The sequence below is a fragment of the Drosophila eugracilis genome, unplaced genomic scaffold (assembly GCF_018153835.1).
Source record: "Drosophila eugracilis isolate 14026-0451.02 unplaced genomic scaffold, ASM1815383v1 contig_2152, whole genome shotgun sequence".
NCBI lineage: Eukaryota > Metazoa > Arthropoda > Insecta > Diptera > Drosophilidae > Drosophila > Drosophila eugracilis.
This window is the reverse complement of record NW_024573036.1, coordinates 471,883-499,736: the sequence shown is the minus strand read 5'-3', so window position 1 is coordinate 499,736 and position 27,854 is coordinate 471,883. Positions and strand designations below refer to the sequence as shown.

At 40.6% G+C, this 27,854-nt stretch overlaps 1 protein-coding gene across 1 annotated transcript in view; it reads right to left on the bottom strand.

The window, feature by feature from the left end:
* Positions 1–11,261: 11,261 nt before the first annotated feature.
* The window catches only part of LOC108111056 (protein O-mannosyl-transferase TMTC1), a 42,833-nt gene continuing 26,240 nt past the window's right edge, over positions 11,262–27,854 (bottom strand). The window contains 10 exon segments of the mRNA XM_017220384.2: positions 11,262–11,716; positions 11,790–11,874; positions 11,936–12,416; positions 18,545–18,659; positions 18,794–18,842; positions 18,844–19,428; positions 19,430–19,618; positions 19,734–20,039; positions 20,041–20,272; positions 25,780–25,890. Of these exon segments, the coding sequence (XP_017075873.2) occupies positions 11,376–11,716; positions 11,790–11,874; positions 11,936–12,416; positions 18,545–18,659; positions 18,794–18,842; positions 18,844–19,428; positions 19,430–19,618; positions 19,734–20,039; positions 20,041–20,272; positions 25,780–25,890 (2,494 nt within the window). The 3' untranslated portion in view covers positions 11,262–11,375.

The window sequence follows — 27,854 nt, the reverse complement described above, 5'->3', positions numbered from 1 at the left end:
AATATTATGCTTTGTAAATTAACTTAAACTTAACTTGGTTTGGAAATTGGGTTGTTATATTTATAAAAATGAAAATTCTATCTTTAAGGTGTATGGTAAATTTAATCTGCCTTTCATGTACGTTATTTTAATCAAATCTTTTTAATTTAGCTGAATTACGCAAGTCATAGAATTGCATCAATGCCTAGAGCCGGTGAATCTATTATAATTTCTTCTTACTTGAGATCTATTCTAACTTGACGATTTCCATTGAACACACTCTATAATTTCGTGTTTGCCGGTGATTATATAATCGCTGATAAGTTGACATTAAAGGTCAAAAATAATCCTCCATACTGAAAGGGAGTTCGTCTTGGCTTGTCACACAAAAAACAAATTGAACTTGAATATTTGCGGTAGCTTTGTGGATTATCGCTTTCGAACCCTTTCTATTATAAGTGCACTATCTATATACAAATATATATAGCGAAATGGGCAAGGTCCACATTCCGAACACTCCCTGTGCATTCGTAGTTTGATAACTGAAAAAAATGTCAATGCATGGTGAGGAAGGGATTTATTTATTAACCTAATAATAAGGCGATATTCTCGTAACGAATAATACATAACCCTAGGCGTGGGTGAAAGGAACCGCTGTGCAGCTATAGGAAAAAATCAACAAATTAACTCAAGACAAATTATTTCACACCTCTAAGATACAACCGTAAATTGCTAATGCATTGGATTATTAATAGACAATTACATTCGATGGCGGGAATTCCGCTTTTGCGGTTTTAAACTTCATTTCGGGCCTAAACGTTGTCACACAATAAATGTCACTTGGCATATGGCATTTGCCGCCCTTTCGATTACCCTTTTAATTAGAGGATCTTATCGTACTGAAAATGTTACATATCTGGCTCCGACATGATATACGACCCTATATTTGTAGAGCCCGCCCAGGGGAATATTTGCACTTCAATAATAACGGAACGTAATAGGGACAGATACTCGTGCTTGTTGATTGTTATCGGTGTGTTACATTATGGTTTATATATATATATATATAGTGGTATTCACCACCCCTTTATTTGAACCCCGGAAAACGTGTATGAATGCCTGCTTAATACAGATTGGGTTCCAGAGATAATCGTTTATAATTGATCATTAGGGCAAGCCATGCTTAAATATTTAGATTTATTGATCCATTTCAACTCAAAATGGGATTCATTATATTTTCCTATGATGCGCAATTTAATTGGTATTGAGCTTGCTGCAAGTAATATATATCATTAAAGTGATAACGTTATCGAAATAAATATATTCCTATAGCAAATAATAACTTTTACCATGGGACAAGCATTAATTATTATAAGCAGCCATTTATTTATAGTTCAAATTACATATATTAAATGCAAGCAATTTTGACACTCCAAGTAATTAAGTAAGAATTTCCATTTGATTACTACTCAAATGCAACACCTAACAACAGCTTAATCACAATTTTGCCTAAAACGTAATAATTGCACTCGCTAATCAAGTGGGAATCAGACACGTTTTGCATAGATAACCTTTCTAATTAATTGTTGACCCGTAAATATTATTATGACACATTGAATAGCTCACTGTTCTGATTACCCATTTGATTGATGGACCAAGATCTATGCCATAATTGAATTTGTTAATAGCTGAGCTCAATCTGGTTTCTGATTCGTGAAAGTTCTGACTTGCATAAATTAATCAACTCCGTTTTTTTTTGGGAATAATAGAAACCTGTTTCTAATAGCAGCCACTAAAAAAACGAGAGTCTGTTTACAGTCTAGACAATCTGCATATATAGTGTATTTATTTTTATGTACTTTTATTTAGATGTGATTATAGTGCGCCTTATCAACCAAAGGCAACCACAAATCGACTGCAAAGTCGACGTCGCAGTCAGCAGCAATTTCCCTGCGTGCTTTGGGCCGACATGCGATCGTGATCGCTTTTGACATTGACATTGAAATCGAACATCGTACGCTGCCAGTAGCGCATACAAACACGCTGCGAATAACAACAAACCAGCAGCAACATCCAATACAACGACAGCAAGACCAGAAGCAGCAGCAAAAGTGAAAAACAGCAAAACTATTCGCAGCAGCAACATGAACAGCAGCAACAGCAATATGAACAGAAGTAGCAGCAACACTTAATTCATCTGCAAACTCAGACACACCAGCAACATGAGGAGTTACAACAGCAGGAACAGAAATCTTAGAAATACCAACAGCAACCTTAGAAGCTAGAGCAACAGCTACATTAGAAGCTACAGCAACTGGAAAACAATCTAACATATCGTCTTCCCCCATTGAAAAATACAAAAAATATACAAATTTTGGAGACGACAACAACCGGCTGGCCTTCTTGGCCCACAAAAATCGGAATAAAGCAAATATAGCATACGAAATCCGAAGCATAAAAAGCTAACCGCCAAAAAAAGCTCGATGGGAATGCCGCTGACCCCGCCAAGATCCCCCGCCCCTCAACCCCTTCTATATAGTATGTCTACAAATATTTGTATGTATATGTATATGTTATGGGTAGTAGTCGACGCATTTGGGCGGCCTTTGGGGCATTGTTAGTGGGCTTGCGGATGAGGGGCAGCGACGTGTGCACCGTCACGGTTGACTGAACTCGAAGCTCGACTCGCGCACCTTAGATAAATTTCAATGAACTGCATCCTATAAAATCAAACGGTTTCGGGGTAGTATTTAATGAATCGAAAGTTACTATCAATCATGTGTTATTATGATTAGATAAAAAACTGATATTGTTTTTGCTCATCGTAAAGTTAAAACATAATAAGAGCTTACCAAATAAGAAAAATAGGAAAAGGTTTTATAAACTTTTTAAAAAAATACACTTATAAACACACATGAAATATAAATCAGTAATCGGATAACATAAACAACTTAACTCTTAGTTAGAACACGTTTAAGCCGCTTTGACTTGAAGCGCTAAAAACGGTGTTAGAATGCAATTTTATTGATTAAATCAGTGTTTTTCTCAATAAAATCCATAATATATTAGATTATCGATGCCGTCGATGAAACGTCAATCAGGAAACTTAAAGTGTTTACAGGCATTTGATAAATTTAATTAAATCAGAAGTTTCCAAGAGTCCATAACTCAATATGTTTTATAGATATGACGTAGAGACTTGACATGGACAGCAACTTTGTTGATAACCGGTTTGCGAATTTTATAACATCCAGACTTAGCTTACTTAACACTTTCTTTGTGATATATTAAAAGATATCTAAAGAATTCCTTTACCAATTAGATTATACGTTAGCACCTCTGGCTTAAATAGTAATTGGTAATTGCAATTTTATAAACGTCTCCAATTAGCCACATTACCATTAACCGATTAAGTCTGGGAAAGTCTACAAGCAGTTATCTAAATCAATTGTGATTGGAATAAGATCAGAATTTGATGAATGCAATACGTGAGTCTAATTGTGATTTTATTGACTGAATCGAACTGCAAGTCAGGTACCAAGATCTGACAAACTGTTCTAGGCACCGATTCTAATTTGACTGACTTTCGATGTGACTATATAAATTCAATATAATTTGCATGGCAGTCACGACTATATGCAAATACTAAGTTTAAACTATTAGCCACAGTTTCTGAATGAATCGGAATATGGGGAGTGCACTCACCTTTTTTTTTGCCTACTTCAACGCGATAGTAAAGGTCCTCGAAGATTATATTGAATTGGTTGAAAGCAGCTGGCTCCAGAATTTTTTCCAAGGCAAGTTCCTGAGTTCATTTAAATTTTAAGTAATATGTATGTAATATTCAGGTGTGATAATTCAGACTACAGCCATTAAGTTAATGCTCTCAGACTAAAGATAATAATTAAAGGCCTTCATATGTGTGTTAAAAAAGATTATTGTTTGTACTAAACCGATTTTAATTGGCCTCTGTCACACACATTTAAAAGCCCGTTGCTACTGGGTGGAACCAACTGACTTAATATCTGATATTAAGGAGATCCTCTACGCCTCCGACTTAATACGATTCACGTGTTGCTAGCTTGTCATTGCCAGAATGTTTAGTGGGAAGATCGAAGAAACCCTATCGAATCGATGCAAATTATAGACAGTGTCGCACTTTACCTACCCGGATATGATAGAAAATTGATAGATGCACACTTTCTGACCGCGGGTATCGATTTCAGGTTTAAAGTTTAATCGTGACTTGCCATTGAAGCTATGATAACGAAGTTCCCGAAGAACAACATAAATGGGAAATTTTAGGTTTTTAAATATAACTATTTATATGGTTTTTAGATATTATAAGCATTTACGAAGCTACTGGTGTAGTTAAAACAAACATTTATTATCAACCATATTAATACTGAAAATAATATTCTATTTACCTCTTCCATCGGCAGAGATAACGTTAGCTTCTGTTCGATTTGACGTGCAACGCGAAACTAATGTGACAGAATTGTGTTTTGGCGAAAAAGTTGTTATCAAAGTGAATAATGTCGGGCAACTGTATTTAATTACAGGCTGCTCTTGAATCTGGCTAGCATTTGAGGCAAACTCCAGTCCAGTCAAGTTCGATCAAAATGATATAACGAGCTATAAAAATATGGTTTTTTGCCGCACCCCTCTAAATAAGATAAATGTACTATAAACTTAATTCGACACTTAAATAAATCTTTTGATAATGTACTATAACTTTTTTTAAAGATTTCATTAACATTTGATTTTTTATCATTTAATTTTAAGAACCAGTTTAGAGCTTAGTATTTAAAAGTTACCTTGGTGAGGTACTTAAATTATGGTTTATGACCCCAATTAAATGTTTGTTTCCGATTCCGAATAGCTGTTTCCTATTCAGTGTAAATTGATTTTAATATGACAAGATATCTTTAGCACAATGACAGGCTATGATTATCAGATCAAAGTTTATTGTAAACTAGTTCTATTGATAGTAAAAATCAATCACCAATATCGTCTACTTTACATGCAATCTGAACCCTTTCCAATTGTGAAAAGCGTACTTAATAATTTATTCTAATCCCTTGCAGTTTTCATGTTAACAAATTGAATGATTGCTAGTGCTATAAATGCTTAACGGGTGCTTACCCTTTCAACCGGTTTTAATGGGATTTCAGGCGAAGGGAAGTGCAAAAAAATTTAACGCCTTTTTAGGCCTTGGAAGCTGGTCAGTCAGTATTCGAAACGTGATCGTATTACTCTGTCTAATCTGAACTTGATCTAACCCAATCGACTTTCGTTTGAAGCACAATTCCACGTGAGAAAACCATTTGAATTAATTAGCGCTCGCAAGTCATTGCTGGGTTTATGGTACTCTTAAACTTTATCTGTTTGCTTCTAATTATTGTAGTTACGCATTAGTGGAAATATATTTGGAAGTACATAGGTTAGTCTCCTATAAAAATCTATTTAAATAAGTATTTATGGCTTGCTTGGGATATTGCATGTATTATAAAAGTAATTTTTTTTAGCTTGAAGAACGGAAATGTTCAAAAGGTGTGCCCATTCCTAGAAAATGACCGGAAACACGTGGGCAATCCTTGACACCTTGTGCACCTTCGCCCCTTATGACTCTTATATTTTACATTATACTTATATTGTATAATAGTACATAGCAAAGACAATAACCAGGATGGTTGGTTTCTATGCTAATGATTTCAAAAAGGTAATATACATTAATTGGACATTCAATTTGAAATGTAAATAACTTGAATGTATATTTTAAGATTTCTTTGTTGTAGCTTTGAACCAAGGATCTGAAATGAATTCCAGAAACCAGAAAAAAGCTTAAAAAAATATAATTTAATATATAAGCAACACACTTTATGTTTTAAGTTTTATGGATTTTCTTGGTATATAATTATTACACTTAATTTGTGTCCATTCTACTTTTAAATAATATAAAACAGTAAGCAAGGTTACTACTTAAATTTCAAGTGGTTATGATACTTCAAAGAAAGATATTATTATCATAGATATATTTAAGAATTATCCCCTATAACTTAAACCAAAAACCATTTAACAATTTTCTGGCAAAAAAGTACCCGCCACAGTATTATGATATTAGCGATTTCAAGATTATTTTCGTTTACCGAGTTCATTGCATTACAATTCCAATTATGTTTGCTTCTCCGGAATTATCTCAGAGAATCAACAGTCGCAGCCAAGTTGGACAAAGCGGCTAAGCTGAAGTGGGTTCCATAATTGGAATTCAGCCAAATCAAAATACCAGCAACAGTGGGGAAATGAAAATGAATTATTGAGCAAAGATTGTCCGGCCATTCGACATTGCCATTCGCTATTCGCCATTCCCTCATTATCGGAATCCATGGCAACAATTCGCTATTTGTCGCCCATTTCTGAGGGATGTGTCTGACTTAGTTCGTGTGCCCTTCCTTGGCTCTCAGATTTTTTCAATCAAAATTTCAAAGCCAACTTAAGCTGAGCGGGATTTGGTGAATGTGTTTGCCAATGGCTGTCCTCTGCGGAGATCCTTGGGCGCTTTTGGGTCCCTGAATTGGGTAACCAAGAATCGCGAACCATCGTCTGTTTGTCAGTTTGGCTGTTTGTGTGTGCTTTGTCTTATTTTCATTTCGCCCTGCTGGTTTTTATTTGTTGTCTGTTATCTATTTGTGTTTACTTTCCCTTCGCCATAAGGCGACAATCGCTCCCATCATCATCACCATCATCATCATCATTGGCATCTCGACATCACCATTTTGGTTCCTTGGGTGCGTGGTAATCCAAGGATGATGATACTCCCTAAACTCCCCAAAAACTAAACTAAATCAAAACCGAAATCGAATCGAATTTATTGTCATCTCCATTTTGCGCCTCAGATTATGCCACAGATTCCGTCTTCGGGTTTCAATTTCGGTGTGAACTTTCGCTCTTGGGTTCACAGCAACTTGGAGTTGTTTTTCTCCATTTCAATGCTCAGTAGTTTTGGATTCTAAGGGAATGTTTTGTTGATAGAGAGGAAAAAAGAAAGGTTTCTGATGTTAAAGGTTAGGAAATAAAAGCAATTATCTCTGGAAAATGTACTAAGGTCTGAAAGGGAACCTTGATCTAACTTATCATTTTAAAAGTCATTTGATTTCTTGGAAAATCTTTATAATCATATAAACCCTTTACAGTTGCTAACATACTAAGTCCTGGGTATCTGAAAGTCGAGTAGGGCTCTCATTTTTGGCTGGGGATGATGGTTACGCTTCGCCTGAAGCTACAGGTTATGATGATTGCTGCTGCTCTGTGTTTTGTCCTCTGTGCTTTGGCATTTTGTCTGCGTTTTGTCGCCGCTTCGCCCCCGCAATTTCTGCTGATTGTTGTGTTTTGAAGCAGCTGCAATCAAAAATACATCATTGGTGGAGCAGCCCAGTCCACCGTTGTTTTGGCTCTCGATTTAGTGGCAAACTGATGCTGACATGGCGGCTTACCCCAAAGGACTTCACTTTCTCTAACAATTAGTTGGGGTGAAAGTTAAGTTGCATGTTGCATGCGATTGGGAAAATTAAATTTCCACCTAATTGTTCGAGAGGAGGAGGCTTTCATGCGTCTGGCAGGTGGAAGAGTAGGAGTTTGGGGTTTACCCATTTACCATTTTCCCAAGCTCCTCTGACAGCCCCGAGAAAGCCAAGTGTGCGAGAGGGTGGCATGTAGAAGCCGCGACTCAACTGCCATCTAGTTGGTTTTCCCGGCTTGGCTTTCCTGCAACTGGCGGCGTTGCTCCGAATGCCCAGACAGAATCGCTGCAGTTGACAGCGGCTACGTGCGGCTTTTGCAACATCCCATTTCCATACACCTCCTATCTACCCAACCACCCACTATTTCACGACCCCCTCGACGACCACCCGGATTGCGTGTGTGTGGGCATTGCATTGATTTTATGGGCTTGCCCATCATCACAACTTTTTGTTGCGTCTTCTGATTGCGGCTTACAATGCATCAGATGCAATCATTTTGTTGCCTGTCTGGCTGCGGTTTTCCGCTGTGGCCACCACAGCCAACAAATACGTCATCCAGGAAAATCCAGTAAATGTATTAACAAGCGTTCATATTTGATTGTTTTCCAAGAAATATTTTAGATCTGGTAATATAATGTTACCTTAGCCTTTAATTTGATTTAAAGAGAATTTTTCAATACATTCGTATATTCTTCTATCATAGCTCCGGGGGAATTCAAAGTAAAACATAAAATAGCAGCTTAAATACAAATCGCTTATTGCTCAGTTCAAGGCGATTTCAAATACAAATAATTTCAGAAATTGTAATATATATCCCTTTTTTGTCGATTTTATTGCTTTACCTGTAAACAAATTCAACAAATTAAGTTGTCAATGTCCCAGTTTCATTGTTTTTTGCTGTTTCCTTCTTTTTTACCCCACATATTCGACTCGATTTGTGACGAAAAAATGGGAAATGGAAAATGGAAAATACAAAATAATAGAAGAACAAAGAAGGGCAAATTTGTTTTTGATAGAAAGTCATGTCAAAAACAATGTCCCAACTATTGTGTGTCATCCTTTTTTTGTGGAGGGTGCAGAGTGAAGAGAGAGAGAGAAGGGCGAAGGGGCTGGGGCACTTGAAAATTGCGCCACAGACCCGTTGAGTTCGAGTTGACCCTCATCAAAAGCTAACTAAAAACTTTTCGTTTTACTTTAGTTTTTATTCCGATTCTTCCTCCTCCTATCGCTGCCCCGCATATAGATATATATCTCTACGGTACTATATGTCCGGGTATCTCCGTGTGTGTATGATTTTGTTGTTTTTGTCTCTTGGCCAAAGTGGAAAATAAATGGTTCCACAGGATGACCATTTGCGTGGTGTGCAGGTACAGTTGAGGGTAAAAAATTATATCAAATATTTAAGTTCTTTTTGAAAATATTACAATTTAGAAGTAATCTCAGTTAACTTCAATATTATTTCTAAAATAACCACCTCTGCTTCTTCTATAATTTAGAAAAAAAATTTATATAAAAGGCTGCTAGACCCTTGACCACTGCTGCATATGTCGTTTGTTCGTATAAGCGTCTCCTCTACCGTGTATGGTCAAAAAGTTGAAAGCCGAGCGTCACTTTTTGCACAATCCGAAACAACAACAACAACATCTGTGGCCAAAACAAAAGTCAAAAGGAAAGTCCAAACAGAAAATCCAATAGAAATTTAAACAGTTTGACGCATTAAATACTCATTGGGCAAGTTGCCGACTTGGATTTTGGCACTAGGGTGGCTTTTAGGTTGGTTTTTAAAAGGGATTGGGTGCTATACCCCAAAACCCTCTAACGACTGGGTTGAATTTGTGACATTCTATATGAAGAAAGTTATGGTTTTATGTTGGACCCAGTCACGTCTGTAGGTTTTGCAATATTTGACTAAACAACTTAATTGCAGCAGAATTTAGGGACTTTTTTGAGGTTTTCAAGTAAGTAAGAACTATTTCTAATTAAAAGTTTTATGAATGCTCTTCAGAATTCAAACATAAATAATAAATTCAACTAGAAATTCTGTCTCTTAGATAAATATTTATACATTTATTAAGAATCTTCGTTTCAGCTATATAATTTAATCTCTTTTTCTTTCCGTTGTTCCATCGTGACTTTGTGAGCCACTCCATTGCCCCAAATAAGACGCACAAATCTGTTGAGTGTCAAGAGGCTCAGTGGGTTAAGCCTCCATCTCTGAAATCCATATTTAATTATGGAATTGCAGACCTTCGGCCACTTCTCAGGGCTGTTAACCCCTTACCTGACTGCCTAGACTTAATTAGGATTCCGTGCTCATCCCGATGATAGTCATGGTCATCATAATCATCGGAGCTCTGTGTTTTGGGCAGACGGTGTCAGAAGTGCCACTTCATCAGTCAGTATCGAGGCTGCCAAAGCACCACAGCCGCCGGCAGATGTCCGCGCCAACTGTTTTCCAACTTCCCGCCAGTCGCTACACTTTAAGAAATATATTGGTATTCTTCGTTAGCCTTGACTATAGAAATTGAAAATCGAATAGATATCGAATAGATGTTTTGATTAATAAAGGTATAATCCACTTTTGTGGATAATATTATTGAAAACAATTAATAAGAACGAGTTGCTTTTTTTGAATTTTGATTAATTTTTAGTTGGACTTCTTGGTGCAACCCTTTGTTTGTAGTGCAGTTCATTGAAGTGGTTCCTAGTGATGGGGACCGGTCGGTTATGTTTCTGGGATTGCGGGCGTAACCGGGAGTTTGTGTGTGTTTTGGGGCTACTCCCCTTTGTTTGCACTCCCGACTGACGAGGGCCCAAAGGCGTTTCGCAGATTTCATCGGACGTGTGAGTGTGAGTCTGTGTGTGGTTTTTGGTGGATTTACTCGAGGGGCATCTGCTCGGCTTAGCGCTAAAATGTGTGTCTACCTGGGCCACACATGCATACACACCTGTCATATTCTGGTAGCCAGGGATATGTGTGTGTGCTGCTGATGGAATTTTAATTAAATACTCGGGTGTCTATGTTAATTTATATGCGCATATGCTTAGCCAGCCAGTCTGGTCCTGAGCCTGGGCCTGGGCAATTCCATTTTCCGTTTTCTGTTTTCCACATTGATATGACGAGGACTCACCTTTGAAGTGGCTGCGCATGTTTGTGATTAAGAGCTTTTTGGGGCCCTCGCGCCCTGCTCCTTAACTCAGTTTCATTGTTTAAAATTTAATTATAATTTAATGCTTAGTAAGCACTATTTCTCGCATGAAACTCTTCGTTTGGCCACCCTTTTCTGGTTGCTGCGGTTTTCCTTTATACCCAGGCCACTTGATATTATCACGTCGCCATTCGTCTGACTGACTGCCTCACCCACTCTTCACTTCAGGACCTTTGGCTTTGTCTGTGGCTCTCTTTTCGATTTCCCTCAAGTTCTTTGGTTTCGTCAGGCCTTTGTCTGCCTTTTGGCCCCGTCACCTGGCTCCATTTTCCGAGATGAAACCCAAAACGACTTGATATGGAAATAATTCGTAGCGTGGGCTTGGCTTTCTGGAATTTGCGTCGGCAACAGATTGGCATTTTCACATAATGCTGGCTTAACTAATTGTGGTTGAAAGGAATGCGGCTTAAATTGTTGCATTCGGGCTGAAATATTTTGGATACTTAGTCCGCTTCTTGGGAAAAATATTTAAAAGCTCAAAAGAAATGAAAATAAATTATGATATAAAAATAGGTAAATTCAAAAGCAAAGGATTTAAACTCTTTTTAATAATTTTATTATTTATTTTAAAAAATATATTGACATGCCATCAATCATTTCGTAATATTTCTCTTCTATCTACAATTGGTTTAAGCCTACACTCTCAACATTTATATTCTTTTGCTTCTCATTCATTTTCGTCCTTGTGAAGATTCATCTTGGCCAGATTTGCCCTGCTGATGGCATGTCCTGGTTGCAGTTCCAAGGCTTTGTGATATCTTTCCGTTGCTTCCTTACGGAGGCCACGCATCTGTAGGATGGCTCCCAGGTTGGCATGGGCATGGGCCGCCATTGGTTGCAGGGTGACAGCCTTTCGGTACCACAGTTCAGCTTCCGCCAGGCGGTTAAGCAGACGGAGTGCATCCGCCACACAGGATTGCAGGGTGTAGTCATTGGGTGCCAAAGCAGCGGCTCGCAAGCGAAGGGTAAGTGCTTCATGATGGCGCTCCTGCTGCTCCAGGAAGTCAGCTGGAATAGTAATTACATATGGATACATATGGGAAACCCCATAAGGAAAGATTATGGCTTTTTTTGTTCTTACCATAATGGTGATGAGAACTGGCCTCCAGAGGTGCCAGCTGCAGGGCTCTCTTGAACCAGGACTCTGCCTCAGCAAGGCGACTGCCCTGTAAGTTCAATAAAATATTATAACATTATTATTATTAAGATTGCTTTTCATCCACTCACATTTCTGGCCAGTGTCTGACCATAGGTGACATAGGCCGCTCCCTGCTCCGGTTGAAATTGCATGGCCAATCTCTGTTGATGTTCAGCCTCATCCCAATCTTCCATCTCCGCAAGGATTTCCCCGAGACGCAAGTGCAGCACTGCCCTCTCCTTTTGAGGCAGCACAGTCAGTGCTTTTAGGGATTCCCTTAGCATCGATGCAGCTTCCTGAAGTCTTCCCTCGGAGCGGTGAAGGACACTCAGTTGCAGGTAGCAGGTGTAGCGGGCCTTCTCGTGGGCCCCTCGATCCCGAACGCCATTCCCCTCCAGACGGGCTCCAGTACGCAGCACAGAGATGGCTTCTCGACGATGGTCGCCCAGGGAGATCAGAGATGTGCCCAGATTCAAATAGGCCACTGCCAGTTGGGGACGCAAGCTGATAGCCCGGCGAAAGCTTGGAACAGCTGAACTGAAGTTGAGTTGCTTTTGGTGTACCACGCCCCTAAAAGTTGGCGGCAAAGAGAACGGAAATTAATTTTATAAACTTTAAACCTTTTCGAATTTTTTTAGGTATTTTAAATAGGGATTCCTTCTCAAATTGCTTTTATGATAAAAACAGAAGAGGTTTTAGGTTTTTAATATGATTTTTATAGACGAATAACTTTATATACAATATATATAAATATAAAAAAAATCCAAAATATTTGGAAGAGTTAAAAATCAGACGTTCGCCCTAGGCTCTTTAAATTCCTTTTGCAGCCAAACAATGCACTTGAACTTCCAAGGAAATGCACTTTTAGGAGAACTCTTCACAGTATTTTCCCTTCACTCCTCCTGAGTGAATCATAGAAAAAAATTGTTAAAAAATATGCGAAATGGAAAAGAGAAAACCAGAGAAAGTAAAGTTACTTAACTCGAGGGCTGCAGCCTGCAAAAGTGTTGGCAGTAAATTAACTTGGTGTTTGCTTTGCTGTGGTTTCCACGGACTAATTGCAGAATGCTGACCTTCAAGTTGATTTTGGTCGGCTTCATTAAATCAACGAACGGCTCTGCTCTCTGAAACAGTCAGCAGCTGAATCTCCGCCATCTCGGTATATATTATATTTGCCTAGCCCTCATACGTATGTCCTGACTATATCCATACGTATATCACTTGTCGTCTGGTGGTTATCTATACGCCCGGATGTCTGGGTCCCCTCAGTCCCCATATAAACAACACAAAGTTTCGCCGGATCGGATGCATGGTTAAGTGATTCTAAATAAAGGCAGCATTCCAGAAGAATGTAACTTTACAAAACAGTGCAAAATAAACCCGAACTCAGATTGCTTCTGCAAACCAGACACATCTGCAGCAGCTACAAAATAATTCAAACAAAACAGCGCGCTCTAAAATTTGTGTTGAGTAGCGACAAGGCTATAAAATCAACAAGAGGGACGCTTGAAAAGATGGTGGATTTTGGCCAAAACCTGCTTACATATGAGCTACAATAATAGGTATCCATGAGGAAAAATCTAAATAAATATTTCAGTTTCTTTAATAATGCTAAAATACCTTCTGCAATTTTAGCAAAAAACGTAATGAAAAATATAAGAAGAGTACTCTTCGTAGTAGTCCAATTTGTCTATTGAAGCAAATATGGAACCCTTTTTATGAAAACACAAGCTAACATCGCCATCCTGAGATGACTTTTAATATACAAACATTTTCCATAAGCTACCCTATTTTGAGTCAAAAAATTTGCATACCAAAACCCTTGGACTCAACGATTAGCTTTTCCACCAGTCACTAGACTCTGGAGTGGGTGTCAGCAAACTTTTCAATAAACACTCGCATATGCCGCCGCATGCAGAGCTGAATTTGTTTAAATTTTTTTTTCGAATGAGCAGCCATTCGACATTCCATGTTGAAAATCCCTCGTTGCCCACAATTTCATTCCCGATTTTTTCCTCCACATTTGTATGCTACAGTTGGGGGATGCAATACCAAAAAAAAAAAAAAAAAAAGGAAAAGTGTATATAGGGGAGGAAATAAAACAACCAAAAAATGGAGCCAAGTGAATGCATGCGAATTGCAACCGAACAACGCATGGATTTGCTCAACTGAATATTGAGTATTCTATTTTATACTATTCCATTCGGTCCAAAAGAAAAACAAGCCATGTTGTTCTATTTATTTTGATGTTTTTCCTTTTCTATTTTTTTTTGGTTTTTCTTTGTTCAGGTAAGCAAACAGCAACTGAACGAAAATAAAACGAGCAGAAAGAGTGAAAACGAGAAATCGAATTATACAGCTCAGTGATTTTTTGGTTTTGGTGTTTGGCTGCCTGTTACTTTGACTTCCCACCTCCATTACTACCACCACTAGCATCACAACCAACCATCCACCCACCACTCAACTTATCCTTTGCTGTGGCATTTTGCAGCTAAAAATCAGAGCAGCCTCACTCGGCACAGGAGCACAACAAATCCCTGACAGTTGACTGGCGCAGCAGAAACAGGAGCGGCAAGGAGCAACAGGATCCATCGTCGGATGGATGCTTTATGTTCCGGGAGGTGGCACGTGGCGGGATCTCAAAATCCGTAGCCACAGGGCGCAAGGTGCCGGCTAGAGATATCCCGGCTATTGATGGCTTACGAGTAAATAATGTACAAACAGCTGCTTATCCACGACGCACTGGCACCCCGGTAGCTCCGGGGCTGGGTGGTTTAAGGTGGCTGGCTAACGGGGCTGAAGGGCACCTGGCATTGATTTTCGATTAGAAAACGGAATATTCTGACACTCCCACCAAGCCATCAAAATTTCACAGCTTGGCAAGCTCTTAAAGCTTTCATAATGTAAATGCTTCAATCTCCTCTTTTGACTTTTGGATTAGTTAGTGCACACTCTGGGAAAATTACGGCGCTATGGCTCTAAAACTCTTTAATACTAGAAGGAAATAACACTTTAGATATTGAAGAAAAGAACCTAGGTCTTATAATATATATAAGATCCCCAAATTAGTTTACTTTCAAAGGTTAAACATTTCATAATTTTAATAACTATGATAAAATTGCTCTATTCGGAACTGTTATTACATTATCTAAGTTCGATTTTCAATTTTGCATAGTGTAACGAAGAGGGAGGCCATGGAAAAGAGGCTGCTTGAGCTGCATTCTGCAAGTGGACGAGGCAAAAATTCAATCAGACAACTTTTCGATAAGCTGCAAAGGCAACGCAGGCTTTTGGAGCGGGAAAGTGAGCGAGAAAAGCGTTTTAAACTTTCACGGTACTAAAATGAAAATCTCGGCCTTCCCTTGGCTTCCCGCCACTTTGGACTTGGTCAGAGGGCAATGTGCCAGCGGCTAGGGATCCGGACTGGGATCCAAAGCCATTCACCCACTGAGTCGAGTCGGCCAACGTCTCGTGTATCGTTTTGAGCCAAGTTAATAACCTGCAGGCTAGCGAAGCCTTAGCAGTTATGAAGTTCGCGCTTTGCTTTTATGTCATTGACATTATTTGAAATTTTATCTAAGCCGTCAACAGTTGTATTTTCTTTCTTCTCCTTTCTTGGCTTTTTCATATTTTTACAACGGACTTTCTAGAGGATTATAAAGGATATTGCGGTTGGGCTGGGTATTCTGCCGCGAGAGATGGTTACCCAATTAGAAGGGATAAGTAAATGGACTTTATCTAGTAATAAATGAGCTTATGGAATGCCTAATAATATCTAAATTGTTTGAGTAATTTTCAGTATAGATAAATGGCTGTATAAGCTCATAAAGAGGTTTAAGTAGAAATCGAATGAAATTTAAATAAATTGCCAAAAACCAATTTATTTAGCATGACTTTCTTTTTAAAAATATTTATGGTTTAATTTCAGCCAGCAGTTTCCCTTTTTGCTATGTTTACTTTGTAAATATAGTTATTGAGTTTTATAATCCTTATTCATTTGTTATTAGAATTTTGAGTTGGCCATAAAAAAAACACATTTCTTGTTAAAAATAATCGTCAATATGAGCATTAATGTAACAGTCTACCATAAGCCGATAATCCGCTCATATATAAAAACATCCACACAAATAAGCAGTTTAAAGGGGCTTTTTCGGAGCCACAACGAGTAAAACAAAACGCTCTGGTTAAATATTTATTTAAATGAGGAAAAACGTAATATCTGCATATTGGGCTTCCATGGAAACAAAGCGCTTAATACACTCACGGGGTTAAATGCTTCACTGCAGTGAGCGTTTTCCCCTTCTGAGTTTACCATAGTTTTAGCATTCACTTTTCCGGAACAAAGGCAATTCGGCGGAGAACGATTACGGCATTCATGAATGAGGTAGAAGATTTCGTTCCCCAGATGCTGCCATTGTCCGTGGCTCTCGGGAGTTCTCAGCAATTATTTGTATTGGGGCTTGGGCTCCGCTACTCAGCAGCATTTTCCCTTGGCGAGAAAGCTGGAAAAATGACTTGGCAAGCGAGCGAAAGGGGATTTACCTACAATTTGCCAAAGAAGCAAAGCGAAAGGATTTATTCCGTGCGTCTTTTGCTCTCCTTTTTTGGAGCGTAAAGACTATTATGTCAAACACAATAATCAACAACAAGCGGCAAGGCGACAGCAGCAGCAGCAGCAGCAGCAGCAGTAACAATAGTGACAACAGAGCGTATGAGGAACGGCTGCTAGCAAGTCCCTGCAAGGACATGCGGCGAATAAGAGTGTGAGGAGCTCGAGGAGTGGCCGGCAGTGGAAATGACGTCCTGCATATTCAAAAGGAGTGGAACTGTCAACAGTGGTTGATATTGGTGAAAATCAGAAAGGAATATTATAGAAAGAATGCACTTTAAAGTTATTACAAACAGAGACCAGCTCTACTCTTGAGCTCTTCTATAATTGTTTGTGAAATAAGATTGGTCAACACTGTTCACATCATTGATGGTCATATTAATTGAAATCTCCATTATGACATATATTTTTTGACAAGCATTTCCGCTTTTCTGCCCAGGGTGCCCCATTCGATGGGGTGTCGAGTGCTATTCGTTAAGCGTTGGCATGTTTGCGCTTCCCTCGTAATGCATAGTACTCCATCCCCCCCCCAAGCTGCTGCCCAAATCCCAGGAGAAAATGGGGTTTCCGACGAGGAGGAGAATGAAGAAGTCTGGGCCCTGGGTTCTCAGTTGGCGGTCGCCGTTAGCGTCGATGCAACGAGTAAATTGCACTATGACTATCCAAAGCTGGCTCCGAGTGTGCCTGCTATATGTCCAACGGAGAAGTGTCATTGGCCCCGGAAAATGGAGAAATGTGGGGTGGGGGGAAAGCCTGGGAAATGCGGGGGATAAGCAGGATGCCAACGTCATGCGTCAGCAGTTTTATTTTCTCATATTGTTGCATCAAGTGCGGCTTGTAAGCAGAAATGCCAATTTCTCCTTTGTTGCTACAATTTTTCCATTCCCGTTCCCATACAATCCCATTGCAATCGCAGATATATTATTGTTGTTATGCTTGTGTAGGATATTACATACTATATGTAGTATGTCTGGGCTTTTGTTTATTTATTGTGTTAGACAAGCGAAATGGCTTCGAAATCCAGAAGAATGCAATTGTCACAGCTGCTGCTTTATTGCATTGATGTACGTGATCGACTTTGGAGGGTAAAGATCTCAGGAGAAATATATTATATGAATCTTAGCTTTACTATTTAAGCAGTTTTGATTATCTAAAACTTTCAACCAACAACCCACAACTCTTAAACATCATTTTCACTGCAAACATTGCCATAAGTCCAATCTTAACTTTCTCGGCAACCATTTAAATGGAGCATGTGCCTCAAATCCAAATTACAACTTCATGTGTACTTAGCAGTCGGGCAGCAATACCAGAGTATCTCGGAGAATCTGAGTTTCACTCGAAAACCCATTCAGTTTTGGCCTAATTAACAGCATATCTGCAGGGGATTAGGGTGCGCAATGGTTCTTGCATTCATTTCAGTGGTATTGTTTCAAAGGTTCCGTTGCCGTTGCCCCTTACAAAGGTACAAAAGGGGTACAACAGGAACAACAACAAAAAGAAAGGGTAAGGGTAAACCAGGGGGCGCGGCTTTAGGCGGTGGGGGCTAGGGTGGAGAGTAAAAAACTGAAACCAGCAGCTATTTGCTGTTGATGGCTGCCGAGTGCATGCAAATTGCCATCCAAAAGATGCAAAACATGTGCCCTCTGCGCTGGAGCTAAAGTTTCTGACCGAGTTGATTTGTATGCGCGATGCATCTGGGCAGTCTTCGCCAGCCAACTACCAAAACCACCACCCATTTCCTCTTTTTTTGTCGCTTTTTCTCAGATGTTGTCCGAACGTTTTTGCTGGCAAACGGAAGAGGAAACAGAGCAGCGACTACAGAAGCATCTGCCATTCGGCATTAAGAGCAGCTACCTAATCCACCCACATCTGCACCTCAACAGCGCCGAACCGCCGCTGGACCACCCAATGCCCAAGGTCGCGACAGCCATTCACTTTGAGCTTTTGAATTTTGAAAAAGACTGCCAGCAAAAACTGACATCATTCTGTGGACTCAGGTTTCATGTTGTGCGGCTAAGGCGCGAGTTTCGCTTCAAATTGCAAAGGGTTTTCGGTGGCCACCACATGGTCGGTAACGTTTACTCACAGATTAAAGTGAGCATCAGCCATGGTGGGCCGATGTCCTAGGGCCATCCTCAGAGCGAGTTCCGCCTCCTCATATCTTCCTTGGGCGCTTAATACACTGCCTAGGTTGCCCAGAGCTGGAAAATAAGGAAAATATAATTTCTTAAAGCTTTTCACGTATTTTTAAGTTTTTATCTAAAATTAAATATAAACATAGAAATACTATTAGTTCCAAAAACAAATAAGGATAACACAATAATGAGGCACTCACCTTTTGGTGGATTAATATTAATGGCACTGCGGAAAAGCTGCTCCTCATCTTCGCCAATCCAAGTTGCGTCTGTAGGTGCGCAATCCATGAACTCCAAGAAGCAGCCCCATTCCGCAGAGGAGCATTATCCTGGCTGGCCTGGAGCTATTGACCATCTGCCAGAGACTGCCAAAGCCAAGTCCAAAGAGCAGGCAATAGCCCACAGTCGGCAGATAGAGTACTCTCTCGGCCATTACAAATCCCACGTAGAAGAGCAGATTGCTAGCGGGCAGGAATGGCAACACCAGGAAGGCAATGCCCAAGATATGAGCTGGCCATGAGGCGCTTTTCGAGGAGGAGGAGGTGGATGATGTTGAACGATAGCTAGGAGCGGATATTTGATGGTGGCAATCGCAGGTGAGGCCCAGCCAAGTGTGGCAACTATTGCCACCCAATCGACTCAAAAGCGGAAGGGAAATGTTCGCCACCTCTGCAAAGTCCATCGATGAGACTGAGCGTCGGAATCCAAAGCTCTTCCACAGTACAGCTAGCAAGGATCCGTAGAAACCAACACTATGGACATTTCGGACATCCCAAAGCGTTCTAATCCGAGGCACGGCCTCCATTCCCCAATCGAAGCTTAGATCCTGCGGCCAGAAGAAGCAGTCGAAAGTTGGCCACCGGCAGGTACATGAATGTGAGAGTCCTCGTCCAGAAACAAGATTCATGGGCGGTTGGATTGTCGGCAGCCGAAAAGGCAGTGGTGGGGCGTGGCAAAAGGCACAATCTACAGTAGAGGGCACACAACAAGGTAAATCCCAAAACGGTAAGCGATCGGATGCGGTGCTGTAAGATGAATATAGTTGATCAAAATTAGTTAGTTATAACCTTAAAATGTTTTCCAGGTTTCTTTATATTTTTTGAAACTAAGAATAACCTTTTTAAAGGATCCGCTTCTCACCTTATCACTACTTTCCCGTCCAACTGCAGATATAATGTCGCACAGCCCGCACAGGAACAGCGCCGTGATGGCCGTTTCCTTGCAGAGAAGTGCTGCCAGCGCAAGGATAATGGTGAGAATCAGGGATCTCCACTCTCGATTCAGCATGTGCCGGCGATAAGAGAGGTAGGCGAACAGGTAGCATACACAGGCAGCCAAATCTGCTCTGCCCACCAACCCGGCAACGGCCTCCGTGTGGGCGGGATGGGCGGCGAAAAGAGCACCGGCGGCCAAGACTCCAATCCAAGAAGGCAGAAGTGTTCGACCCCACCAGGAACACCAGCAATGTGGCCATACAGTGTAGTATTACGTTGACCAGGTGATAGCCCATGGGTGAGATTCCGCTTGCCAGGAAATTCAGCCGGAAGCTGAGCACGCTCAGCGGTCGCCAGGAGCCGTGGGATCCACTGTCCACCATGGGAGTACCCCAAAAGTCGTTACGCAGAAGATGAGCCAGTGGATGAGCTCCCGTCACGTCTCCATTGGTCAAGATGGCTCGTCTGCAAAGAAGATTTACCGAGAAATCATAAAGATTTATGTTGATGCACTGGAAAATAAACTTTTCTTTTAGAAAAGATATAGCTAAAAGGGATAATAAATCCAATTTTTCAAAAACCAATTTTTTATTTTGTAATAATTAGGTAGTTTTTAATGTTAATTTAATTTAATCGGTGGTTGTTTCTTGGTATGTGCATGTTGTCGGTGGCCACGGCTCACATATCTTCGGTTGAGAACGGGCAAGAGCAACCTGTGGCACACCTGTCCAATTAATTAAAATGATTAATTGTCCAGCCAGGACCGGGTCCATCTCTTAATTTCTCACACCTCCTATCTGCCTGTTCCCCAAAGTGGCCGTATCTCCTCAACTTGACTCCTTTCGTCTCGGCTTTCCTGCTACACGAAATCGGAGAGTCCTGAATTCTGTGGGACCACTTGTGTCTGCGCCTCTTGTCCTATTTATTTTGCTTTTACTAAGATTGGCTGGAACTTTGGGGAAAGGGTATGTTGGCTATGTAATGGGTTAGGTCCTAGCAGGTATAGAATCTATTTGGAATGTATCCTTCCTGCTTAAATAAAACAGATTAATTTTAAAACATAAACCAATAGAAGAACTGAAAATCTAGGTTAGGGTAATTAAAAGTCGGTTATATCTTTGCCTAGCAATTTCATGTCTGTCCATTTTTATTCCTTTTGTCCTTTTGTTTTTGCACTTGGCATAAATATTGTTAAAGTGCCAAGCGACAGTTGACTCGCCTGTCCCGCCCCTTTTGTAGCTGCTGCCGCCCCTCGTCCTTGCTGTGCACTTGCGGCTTGATTAATTGCCGATTTGTTGGCGTATTTTGTGCCTTTGTTGTAAAACAGCACACACCGATATATACACACCCATACACTCGTACAGTATATACACCTATATCTGTGTACAAACAGCACCGGTGTCATTGTGTAGTGGACGTGGTGGACGGAGTGGACGGGTCCTTGGTAATTGCCTCGCCGTTGTAGCGCTCCTTGTTGTCCTAATCGATTTGGCCGGCACAGTGGCTCCGGGTCAGGTAGCCATATAATCAGGGTTAGTTTGTTATCGGCGTTGTTGCTGCCGTTTTGTGGAAAATTTATAGAGGGCTTGCAATAATACCTTGGCCATTTTATGCATAATTAGTTTTTAGATGTACCCAGTAAATGTCATTAATTAACTTTCCAACTTCACAAGGGCCTTTGAGCGGAGTTTTCATGGCAATTTCGTCCCAAACAGTATTGCATCAATATATCTATCAATGTCAACTGGTTCGATGACTTGAATAACTTTAAGTTTGAATTAATTGCAAAAGGTGAATGTATTTCTTAATTAATTACAACTATAAAGCTTAAATGTTGAACAAAATAACGAAAGTTCCTGGGAATTCATTTTTAATTTCAGCAAAACAGCTTTAGGTATTTTATATTTTTCATAAATATTTCCTTGTATTTACATTAAATATTTGCCTGACCTCTCCATTCATTTGTTTATTAAAATTCATTTGATTGCGCTCACTTAAATTCACATTTAAATACAAAGGAATCAGCATCGCTTTATTTCTAAATGGTAAATTTAATTTCGGCTTGTTAAATAATCAAGTTATGTGCAGAGATATTTATTTTAGCTTTTTTCTGCCTCTGGCTGTAGTTTTAGGGTCTTTTGGGGTATACAAAAGTTCAAAGGTTGTGCCAACAAATACATATCCGCCGAGGCCTGGAGGCGACTGTGGCAGATGGAGATGGAAAAAGTCCAAAGAAAAGTCATGTGCAAACACATAAGTTAGAAAGCATTTTGAATAAAAATTCGGTTTTCAATTTAATATTTTATTTATCATTCGAATTTGAATGCCGTGGAATGGGTGACCGGAAATATGAATTGTGGCAAGGTTTATTGGACGTGGTGTGTGTGAGTGTGTGTTAGTGTGCAGTTCTTTCAATGCCGGAATATGGTAATAAAAAGGATGTGGTGGCGCAGGAAGGTGGTGCCACAAATTGGGTTTACAAATTCGCCGGAGAGACGTGCCCAACTATAAAGCAGACTTATTGCCAAGGACCTGCGTCGGTGGCGCCTTTTCTGGTGAGTGGTTTTCGGGTGTGGTACCCCACTCATCTACACTTCAATTTCAATTGGCATTCCGAAGTCCCCAGCTCTCCGGCTCTGCAGCTCCCCTGGCATCCACCCATTCGATCCCTTTTAGTTTGCGCCAAAGAAGCCACAAAAATGTCGTCGAGAGCAAACAAATTCTTATCGGAAGAGCACAAAGTGAAAGCACAGAACGCAGATGAAGGAGCAGCTAAGTTGGAGAGTACTCACACGGTATGCACAGTTGGGGGTATAATTATATAGTAGTCTATCTGGAAATCGCGGCCTTTAAATATAGCATATTTCCCTTATTGTCAGATAGATAATTTAATATTTATTTATATATTTTACAATCTTTAGTTTCATTTTAGCAGTTTCTAAATTAGGAAGCCTAAAAGTGTAATATCAATCTTGTGAGAGTTGCTGTAATGGGAATGCGCCCGTGGGTAACTTCTGGGTAATGCGTCTATTTCAGGCTGTAAGCGTTTCTCAGCTTCCCGTGGCACATAAACGAACCGAAAATTGTTCTACGCCTCATTTGCAAGAAAGTGCCATGTCAAAAGCGAAGGTAACGTTCGAATATTGAAAAGAAATTTCATTGCATACCTCGAGGCGGATGCACACAAAGTCGTCTATTTGCGGGTATTACAAGTATGGGAGGTGGGCTTAATTCCCAACCCCAACCAACAGGGTCGAAGTCACTTCGAAGTCAGCGTCAACATTATCGTCATCAGCAGAATTTCCGCAGTTCCCTTTTTTGTGCTTTATCATCGTAACTAGTGAATGAATAGCAATAGCAGAGCCAACAACCAAAACATCAACACCCACCGACAGCGGAGGTAGCAACAGCAAGTGGTAGGGGAACGTTGTAAGGGCGGGCAGGAGCAACAACAACAATTGAAGGCTTCAAGCAGCTTACAAGTGCGGCATGTTGCTGCCGTTATCGTTCGCTTTTCACTCTCAACTCGAGCAGGAGGCCAGAGACAGGATCAGGATCCAGGAGAGGAGAAAGAGGAGCGTGGGACAGAGTCTCAGGCAATCGAGGAGGAACAGCCAGCCATAACACACACGGTGCACAGTGGAAACGATGGGTTCCCTTTTCGTATAACAATTATTCCTAATGCAGAAATGTACATGGAATTTATAAAAAATATTTAAATAGTCGGTTATTTTTTTCAGCTCTCTTAAATTTTTCGAAAAATGATTTTTGAGTTTATAAATTAACATTCTCTTCCATTTCCATTCCACTGTGCGGCTCACATCAGCCACACACAAAGGCAGGGACAGCCAAACAGGACTGTGGTTGGCTTTTGTTGAAGACAATATATCATAGCATCAGCACCGAATGTGGACACCATTCTTGCCTTCCGTCCTGTGCCTTCCCTCCATTTCCCTCTCCCATTCCCCTGGCTACCCACAACATTTGTATTTGTTGCCGCTGCCGTTGTGCTTATGTAAAGTGAAAATTTTCGATTTTATATAGGTACAAGAAAAAAAAGAGCACAACATTCTGTTACTCTTGCTTGCAAAGAACCACCCACCCAACCACTCCATTCAACGTTTGTGAAGAGTGCCTAGCGTCCGGTGGTTGTGTGCCATCAAAATTACGTATACGTAACGTTGTTACTGCTGTTGTTGATTTTTACAGCCGGTGTTGCTGTTGTTGTCGCTGTCCTTTTAATACGGCACATAAATTATTGTAAGACTGCAGATTGGGGGATGTTTGGCAAGGTTTCTTTTTTATTTTTTTATTTTTTGGGCAAAATGGAAATATATCAAAGTGAGGTGTGAATCGGGTGACCAGTAAAAGCAAGGCTATTAAAGGTGCAAAATTCTTTTAGAAAAGTTTAAGTGCAAATATATTTTATAGATATCTTTACAAGTAATAGAGTAATGCTACCACCAATAACACTTAATTTTATCCCATTAGTTTAATGATTGCCAAACTTTTTCGAGCATTACACTTTATCAAAAAGTTGCCCAGCATAACTTATTAAAATCACATATCTCTCTTTAACAATTGCCAGCAGCAGCTGAGTTTCTCTTACGCCAAAAGACTTTCTTTCTCTCCACCGAGCCAAGCCATTGGTCTTTTTCCAGTTGATAGGAAACAAATTGAAGGGAATTCTGCCATTTAATAAATCATGTTTTGTCTGGCCCGGCTTGACAATAATAACTTGTGCTCGTGTGGTCACAGTGGCCATGTTGTGGGATGACCGCAGAGCATACCAAAGAACCAGGCGATAGGTAGGCCAGGCACTGAGAAAAATTTTCCGTATTGTTTTTTTAAATTACCTTTCAGATAGTAAACCTCAGAATGTCCCACTTTTGCTGAAGGAAAGTGATAGCTCGGATATATTTTTAAATACTACTACTTATGTTTTTTAAGATCATTTATTTTAGAAAATATTTCTTTCTCTGCTTGGTAACAAGGACCAACTGGTGTTGGCAACTGCGTGAAAGTGACCGCAGGACCTTCCCTTCGAGCAAAAAACATAAACTCGCATACAACTTTCCGTGTGGCAAAAAGGGGAAGCTGAGTTACATAAGTTGCGTTTATTATTTGTCCGAATGTGTGCGTGTGTTTGTGTGGCGGTAAGTTTTGCGCTTGTTTTCTGGACAGCACAAAATAACGAGCTACAGCTAAGGCATCGAGCTGAGCACTTTGTGCATAACTTGCCCGGCCCATTCTCATTCCCATTCTCCTATAGCCTCCATCTCCTCCAGGACAATTGTTCGCTGGCATTGTAGTTGAACCAGGAGCAGCAAAAGAGGAGTCACTTGTTTGCCGGAATGGTCAGAAAGCTCACCGGGTTGACTCCTGAATCCAGAGCTAGACTCTTGTAAGAGGGGAATGGGGTGGAACTGGGTGAGTCCTTGGGGAAATTCCTGTCCATTGTACATGACTTTTGATATTTATGGGTAATTTCGTTTGCGTTTGCAGCATTTCAATGCGGCCAGGTGAGTGCGAGAAGGAAAGAGACCAAGTCCCAGCTCAGGGGCATAAATCAACATTTTGTTTTTTAATTTGCTCCATCGCCGTCGCCGTCACCGTCGCCTTCTGATTCTGACAATGGCCCTGGATCTGGATCTCCCGCATATATATCAACAATACCCAGGCGATAAGCCAGCAACTGGTCTGCTTCAAGTTTTACAATTAGGCGGGCCGGGAATTTATGATGGTGATTTTATCAAATAAATGGCGGCACTTGGCGCACAATTAATAATAAACTTTTGTATTTTTCGGTTGCCTTTTTGGCGACAAAACGTAGCTCTTGGCCATCAGCAGAATGGAGCGGAAAAGCCGAAAGGAAGAGCAGACACCCAAACCAAAGCAGATCCAAACCAGACCATTTACCTTCGTCAACCTGCTGACATATGGAATTTTTAATTCGGTTAAATTTTTCTCACCTGTCATCGTAGACAAATCCAGCGTTAAGTGTGTTTAGGTACAGGACAAAAGCGAGTGCCGAGCAGCCGGCAAGTCCTGCGTAGTCCTTCTGCGAAAGAGCCGGCGACATGCTGCAAGAGAAAGAGAAAGCGGGACAGTGAGACTGTGAGAGAGTCAGACAGACAGACAGAATATAAATATAAAAGTCGAGTGTCATAAAATATATGCTGAAATTCATTCTCGAAGCCTCCTCTTGCAGTAACGGCAAGAACAAAGCACTTAATCCTGACTGAGGCAGGTCCTCCGACTCGTCCAGATGGGCCATTTTCCATTCTCTGCGGCATTTTCGTTATGACAACATTTACATATTTTCCTTTTTTATCCTGCTGATGTTGTTGCCGTTGCTGATGGCCTTAAGCACGATTTAATTACTTAATTTTTTTTTTTTTTGGAAATTCAAGGTGAACTCCGGTGGCGTGCAAGGAATTTTTCAAAATGTGTAAATTCATTCAAAAGGGAATTTTCGAGTTTTAATTATTCGGACAGGAATTTAAGAAACTTATGTTTGCTTTTCAAAAGGGGTACGCGTATAAAAGAAATGTTTTCATAAAAATACTTAAAGATTGCAATACTTTTTCTAATGCCAGAACATTCTCTTCTGTTTTAAGATAATGGTAACAGTTTATTAAGAAGTAATTACCCTTATAGGTTAACCTTAACCCCAAAAACGCATCTACATTCGGCCATTGAACCCCTGGACAATCAGCAATCAAAACTGTTGAATACAAACAAACCCCAACGCACGTGCCTAATGATTATTGCCGCAGTGGAGCAAAATGTCCGGAATGGAATGGAATAGCTTCGGCTGGACAAATGTCGCCATCATCGTTCTCATCATCATTGTTGTAGTTTCGACTGTAGTTGTCATTGCGGTCGGCGTGTCTGTTCTGGCTGAACTCGTTTGTCATGGCATTCTTCCTTTTATATTAGCCGCAGACATGTTGTGTCTACGTGGAACCCATCTATAGATGCCCCGCGCCAGAACCCCTTTTGAACCGCCAACGCCACGTTGACGGAAATTAAATGTTACGACGACATTCTGGATCGTCCTGCCAAGCGAAACACGGAACATGCAATACGGGAATACAAGCTCTGAAATGCAGAATACGGAAACGGCAACGGCAATGGCAATGGCAATGGCAATGGCATTCCCATTGTAATACTCTCCATCCCGGAATCCCGATCCGGCGCATCTGCATCTCTTCGCCTCCCCATCATCGGCTTTTTGGTGGTGTTGGCCATGGCGGTGTTGTTGTCATCATCACCATCAGCGTCATTACGAATAATGAGTGTGGTCAGTGGGTAGATGGGTGGATATTCGGACCGACTCCGGCGGCTCCTGAACAGTCATGCCTTGGTCAGGGCACGAAAATTGTTATCTCGCACATTGCAGACGATTTCCGGCAGGCATTTTGCCCCACGTATGTACACTGCGACTGCGAGTGCGACTCTGATCCAGATTCGGATTCAGATTCAGATTCAGCAGGAGGCGGTGGGATAACAGGAATTAAGTTCGCACTGTTTGCAAATGACAATGGCCCCTACAACGGCGGACTGCACTGATATAAATGGGCGCCCTAATTTATGACAATAAACGAATAATCTTTTAGTAAAACTTTCTAAAAATGTATAAATTCTAAACATTTATAAATGCCTAAGTCGTACAGTCATAAAGTATATCAATTTACGTAAAAGATTTATGGTTTGGAAAGCTTTTTCCCTCAGTGACGTATTTCCCCGTCAGTGCATCGCGGCGATTTTGTGTGCTTTTCCTGTCCGTAGCTTCGGATTTTCCTCAGCTGCAGCACCTGGGCATATCTTCTTCTGGTCCAAGTGAACACTTGTTCATACCCAATTTGTGGTTGTTTTCATTTAGCTTAACCTTAATTAAGTGAATATTTTCTAAGCAGGCCAGTATTACAAGCTATAATCCCAATACTGAGGTTACCAAAGTTCTCCACTTGAATTAACAAATAGCCAAGATAGTCATGATATCATCTTTCTGTTCACTCATGCCCCCAAGTTCCGAGAACCA